Source organism: Arachis hypogaea, chromosome 20 (assembly GCF_003086295.3).
Source record: "Arachis hypogaea cultivar Tifrunner chromosome 20, arahy.Tifrunner.gnm2.J5K5, whole genome shotgun sequence".
NCBI classification, from domain to species: Eukaryota; Viridiplantae; Streptophyta; class Magnoliopsida; order Fabales; family Fabaceae; genus Arachis; species Arachis hypogaea.
In genome coordinates, this window is record NC_092055.1 from 56,143,881 (window position 1) to 56,150,638 (window position 6,758).

General features: G+C 33.8%; 1 protein-coding gene across 1 annotated transcript; it reads left to right on the forward strand.

Annotated features, from left to right (window-relative positions):
- Positions 1 to 3,584: 3,584 nt before the first annotated feature.
- On the forward strand, positions 3,585 to 4,426 carry LOC112784326 (uncharacterized). The gene is made up of 3 exons (XM_025827479.3): positions 3,585 to 3,659; positions 3,885 to 3,986; positions 4,088 to 4,426. Exons 2-3 carry the CDS (start codon positions 3,921 to 3,923, stop codon positions 4,424 to 4,426), a joined length of 405 nt encoding a protein of 134 aa, XP_025683264.1. The 5' UTR covers positions 3,585 to 3,659; positions 3,885 to 3,920.
- The last annotated feature ends 2,332 nt before the right edge of the window (positions 4,427 to 6,758 follow it).

Genomic DNA, 6,758 nt, shown 5'->3' on the forward strand with positions numbered 1-6,758 from the left:
AGATTTATGGCCAGATGAAAATGGGAGATATCATCCATCTTTGTTCCCAATGTCAAATTCCATGAAAGATATATTCTTGCGTACTATAAAGAATATTAGAGTACCAGATGGTCTCTCGAGTAATATTTCACGGTGTGTTGACCTGAAGCAAAGAAAGCTCTCTGTATTGAAGGGCCATGATTGCCACGTTCTTATGCAGCAACTATTACCCATTGCCATACGTAATGTGCTACCAGATAAAGTTACTGCAGTGCTAATAGAGTTGTCTTCATTCTTTCAAAATTTGTGCTCTAAAAGCTTAAGTCTTACAGAACTTGAGAAGCTCCAACCTCGAATAATCCTTACTCTTTGTCATTTAGAAATGTTGTTCCCTCATTCCTTCTTTACAATCATGGTTCATTTAACCTGTCATCTAGTTGATGAAGCAAAACTCGGAAAACCAGTACACTATAGGTGGATGTATCTTATTGAGAGGTAAATATCTCTTTTTAATCATTATTCATTTAACCTATCACTTAGTTATATCTTGCTTAGGTATTTAACCTGTCACTTAATTATACAAACTAGGTATTTAGGTCATTTGAAGTCCTATGTACGAAACAAAGCTAAATTAAAAGGTTCTATAGCTGAGGGATACGTGGCTGAAGAAGCTCTTACATTTGGCTCTCGATACTTAGAAGGGATTGAGACAAGATTTAATAGGCCACCACGTGTTGATGATCGTCTGAATGATAATTACAGTACACATGTGGATTCCCTTTTTCCACAAATGGGGAACTCAAAGGGAGCTTTCACAGTATTGAGTTGTCACCTATGGAAAAAAAAACAAGCATATTGATATGTGATTTTAAATTGTCCATATGTCAAACCGTTCATTGAGTAAGTGCTTAAGGATTTTTATACATGTTTTTTATTTACTTGAAAATAGTTGTTTAGTTAGAGTTAAACTTTCATATCTGACAGTGACTTCAAAGATTTTGTAGGAAGATGATCTAAGGGTAGAAGGCCTTCAAATGTAGAGATAGAAAAAAGAGTCAATAAAGATTTTGTTACTTGGTTTCATGCGTAGGTAAATAGATAAGTGATAATTTTTTGCTAATATTGAGCTAGTATTTGTGGATATAATAACTAATATGTTGTTTTATCATAATAGCTTATAAACCCAGATATTATGAATACTGTGCGTGAGGATTTGAGATACTTAGCATGGGGTCCATCACGATATGCCAAGAGGTTTTCTACATTTAGTATTAATGGGTTTTCCTTTCGATCTACCAATCGAGACAATGGGTTAAAGACCCAGAATGTAGGAGTTTTTTTAATGTCTTCAACTCCTTGTGTTACTAGCGCTAGTGATGCTGATGTTAGGAATGCTGATTTGTAATATTATGGCAAACTAGAAGATATTATAGAACTAAACTACAATGGCCGATTTCAGGTTACTTTATTCAAATGTAAATGGGCTGACACCACTAGAGAACGGGGCTGTAGAAAGGATAATTGGGATTTTACTTCTGTTAATTTTTCACAAGTAATACACAGTGGTGACCGAGAGGAGGATGATCTATATATTGAAGCCTCACAAGCTCAAATGGTGTATTTTGTCCATGATGAAGTGAATAAAGATTGGAGTGTTGTCGTGCATTTGAAGCCAAGAGATTCATATGATATGGGGGGGAAATGAAGATGATGAAGCATGCGAGAACTAGCCATGGTTAGAGCAAAACTTATATTCCTTATTTGAAAATGGTGATAATCTATCTTTGTTAAGAGATGAGGTAGACTATGAACTATTAGATAATGACATTGGAGAAGACAAACACATGTCAGAATAGTTAGTAGGTTAAATTAATTCAGTTTCTTTCAGAATCACCGTGTATGAAACCAGGTCTTCAAATTGAGCTAAGCCAAAGACGGTAGAGTAGGTGAGTTTTATTAAAAAGTGGTTTATTATAGAAAAATAATTTTTATCTACATTTCTTCTTTTTCAATTTAACTTTTGTTTATAAATTTTACATAAATATTTATTAATTATTTATTTGATCTATTATGCAGATACGCCAAAGCAAAAGAGGTACAAGAATATACTTAAAGCAGCAACAGCTGCAAATTCTTCACAAGACAAGTCAAAAGCAGCTGCAAATTCTTCACAAGATAAGTCGGCAGCTTCGAATGCATCACAATGCCTCACAGCTGTTCCTCTCTCCTTCCAAAACACTTTTTTCGGTTTTCTATAGCTCATATCTTATTTTTTTTATTTTAGTAATTAGTAGACCTTATTTTATTGAGTTATTATCTGAAGAGTATATATATTCTGATCAATCGTAGCATCTTATCTCGCTTAGCAGTAATCATTTTCTGCTCTAACTTTTTCTTTGAATATTTGTTCTAACTTTTTCTGCTCTAACTTTGAGTTATTATCTAACTTTTCTCGCTTATCTCGCTTAGCAGTAATACATTTGATCAAATTATTCTTTTTCTTAAATTTTATATTCTTACATTTGATCCAACTTGTTCTTTTTCTTAAATATTATAGTATTTTCTTGTTTTAATAATGATATTTATCTTGCCGTGGATATTACTAATATTAGCCTATTTTCACCTTGATTCGGAATTCTGATGTATAATATATAGTATTATATATGTTGCTATTACATTATACCCTACACAAGAATCAATCTTTTATAATATATATCTATCATCATATGTTTTATTCTTTATTCGCTCAATTACTCATTTATTTATATTTATTTATCTATTTTAGATGAATATGAAGATACTACACTCCTTCATTTATTAGTGAAGGATGTGCATAATTTGTCAGAAGGTTTGCGCATAGTTGTCAATTTTGATAGACAGCATGCAGCAATAGGAGAAGCAGCCAGACTGCTTGCTGGAGTTTGTGGGCAATTGGCCACTGATTGTGTAGCATTTTCAATCAGTTTTGATAAGTGGTCAGACATTCTAGAGAGCTTTTTTGAAAATCAATGAAATATTTTTTTCCAAGTACTTAAACTCTAAAGCTTATTTCTTTGTCATTATTTAGTTATATTTGTTAGTTAATATATATTCTTTGTTCCATATTAAAGGGTCGATTTTGCTTCAAAGTGTGTGATAGCTTGGCTAAACGACTTCTGCTCTAATCGCTTGGCAAAAAATGGAGGGAACATAGGATAAAGCTTTGGAATGAGTTTTATGATCCGAGGTTGAGTAAAACCGAGATCATAAATAATACACCAGAAGATATTACTCTTGATCAATGGGCTTTATTCGTAGAATATCGTTTGAAGCCTGAAACTCAGTAAGTACTTACTCTCCTAGTTAAGTGTTGTCCCACTAAAAAGCCTTATATAGTTTTCTGCTGTAAATAGGATATTGAATTCATATGGAATATTGTGAAAGGCCTTTATATAGAGTTGGTAATAAAAAGCCTTTATTCATAGTTTGCTGCCTACTCGTCTTTTATTTTATATAGAGTTTGTAATGAACCAGCAATATGTTGAATGCATGTTATATGTTGAATGCATGTTTGACTTTATTTAATTGTGTCTAAATTTATCTTGCGGAATCTTTGTAAGAGGAATCAAGAAATTCGGTAAAAATAAATAATTCCTCATACTTCAGGTGCTAAATCAATTGCAAGAAGAAGGGCTGAATTGGTAAAAATTTCTATGGTTTTATTTGAATTGGCTGAGAACTACTATCCTCAGCTTATGTTTCATTTGCTGCCATTATTATATTTTATATATCATAGGAGTCATTTATGTTAGCACCTAATGCATCTCAGTTGTTATATTGTTGCTGTTAGTTACTTAATTTTATGCATATTTTTTCTTGAATGATATATTTCTTGATTGAGTCTTTCTACTTTTCTTGAATTTTAGACGGAAGAGACGGGAAAAGAAGTTAGTAGGGTTCAAATGTGGGACATCATTCACAAGAAAATAGATGGAAGTTATGTTAATGAAAAGGCTAAAGAAATAGCGGTAAGACTAAAGTGCAATAAGTAACTTGTTTGTATTTCTTTTTCTTTCTTTTTTATAAGATAATATTGTTTGACTCTTTCTCTTTCTTTTTATATATGTAGGAGAAGATTGAAGCATATAGCAGTCAACAAGCGGTGGAATCAACCGTTAATTCTCCTCTTGATGCTCTTGGAGTAGTTCTTGGGAAAGAGCACCCCGGTTGTGTTCGAGGTTTAGGCATGGGAGCTATTCCAACAATTACTTTCAAGAACAACACTACAAGAATTAGTCAGATGAATTTAGGTTCTTCAAATGATGCTGGCACATCATCTACTTGTGGTCCAAATGTGCAAGAAGAGTTGGATACCGTTAAAGCGCAATTGCAAGCACTAGTCTCCTATATTGCTTCTAAGGAAGGAGGTAAAATTCCAGTGGAATTGGTTGAAATGTTCCCTACTTAACAAATTTCACAGGTACAAATACAATTTATGTTCTTAATACCTTATTCCATGTGTAATATTTGGACTCTTAAGGGAATCTGGGTCAATTTTAAAATTTGACTTTGGAAGCTAGCTTTAACTTTGTTAATTAAAAGCCTACCAATAAAGTGGAAAGATCAGCAGTATTATTCTCTTAATAAAGTTTGTTGAGGCTTAAATATTTCTGTTAGTTTTTTTAGATGCCGTGAGCATAGGAATAAAGAAGTCAACAAATCATGAAATATGCATGAGTAAAAACACCTTTTTCTCTTTTTATTCCTCAAGTTGATGAACTGAAGAATTTTTTACTTTTGAGAAGAAAAATATAATGTTAACCCCTGTTATTCCTTGTTCTCTCATAAAAGTCTAAAATTGCTACCTTTAGCTTCTTCTCTTTTTTTCCTCTTCAACGTCGAATGATGGCATGAAAAGTCAGTATTTTGTGCAGTCTTTCTCCTTTGGACGACAACTAAATTTAGCAAGTAGGTCCCCTTTAATTTGGACATCACTGGATTTAGCAATTTATATCTTGATCCCATGCACCTTACTGCTTGATATATGATAAACCCCAATTTTGTGATTTATATTGTGTAGAATTTGGGGAGTTTTGTCAATATTTTTCACACTTATTCACAAGAATTGTATGGTTTTGTGTTCTCTTCCTAATATTACTTTATGATGGAAAACATGCTTCTTTTGCCTTAGAATTGCTATATTTTGATCCTCTTTTATTACCATTCGATGCCGTGACGTGTTTGTTGAGTGATTTCAGAATTTATACGGCAAGAATGGCCTAGAAGAGAGAAAGAAAACATGCTCAAGAGGAAGGAACATGAAGATTTGAATTTTTGGGAATTTCAGCATGGACGCGCACGCGCACCTCGCGCACACGCATGGATATGGACAGCTGGAAGTGGCGCGCAAAGATCAACACATCCGCGCAAATTAGGAAAATCCACACCGGCGCGCACGCGTACATGGCGCGCACGCGTGGATCGCAAAATCAATCGGCGTGCACGCACGCATGACCCGTACGTGCGACAAGCTGCACGTGACCTCATTAAAGAAAATCGTGTCTGGCGATTTCTAAGGCTCAAGAGGCCCAAATTCAAGCTGGTTCTGCATGGAAAAGACCCAAGGAAGCTAGGGGAAAGGAGGGGACCAATCATTTTACACTTAGACACAATTTTTAGCTAGTTTTGGTTCTTGTTATTCTAGAGAGAGAAACCCTTGTTCCTCTCGAGATCTACCTTTAATTTGATCTTCCCTTGTTAAATTATGAATTGGATCTTGTTAATTACTAGTTTTGATTACTTAATTTGAATCCCTTAGAATAATTTTATTTAGATCTTGTGTTAGTTTTATGTTTTCTTGTCAATTGTCATTTTATACCCATTTCATGAATCTTGTGAATCTTGAATTATTAGTGTTACATTGATGATTTTCATGATTAATTGTGTTGTTTGAGTGATTGTATGTTGATAATTGTTAGTGGGTACGTGTTAATTTCAATTTAATTGCACTTTGAATATGTCCTTTAGTAATGCTTACCATGTGTTTGATGAAATGTTTCCTTTGATTATGGAGTAGTTCTCTTTACTCTTGGCCTAGGCTAAGGGAATTGGGTAAACTTGAGTCATTGGGTCTAATGGATTTGATGATTTGGGAACCCTTAGTGGTCAATTTGATAGCCATTGACACTAGCCTACTACTAAGTCAATTAGTAGCTAGGTTGGACCTTATGGGTTGATGTTGACTAAACCATTTAACATACTTCAAGTATAGAAGTAGACTTAATGAGTTTGGTTCTTGATAATTGTCAAGATATGGTTATTAGACAAGGATAGTGACCCCAATTCCCATGTCTAGCCAAGAGTTGCTTTATCATTCATATTTGAAAATCCAAAAATCCTAATTGCTTTGGCTTAGTTATAGTTATTTGTTTAGTTTTAGAATAGAATTATAGTGGATGCTATCTTATTAGTTTAGAATTGCTCACATTTTTCTTTAGTTATTTGAATTAGTTTCTTGCACTTCAAGATTGCTTGCTTGTTAAGATTCCTAGTTTAGTTTCTTGATCATGACTTGCAACCCCGGAATTGTAACCAATGTTGATGCACATGTTTGCCCATTCCTTGTGAGACGACCCGAGGTTTGAATACTTCGGTTACTTTAATTGGGGTTGAACTTGTGACAACCAATTCCTTCGAAATTTGATTTGAGGATTGTTGTTGGTTAGAACTATACTTACAACAGGATTTTATTGAGAAATTCTATACCGACATAATCCGCAACCATCAATATAATATAATGT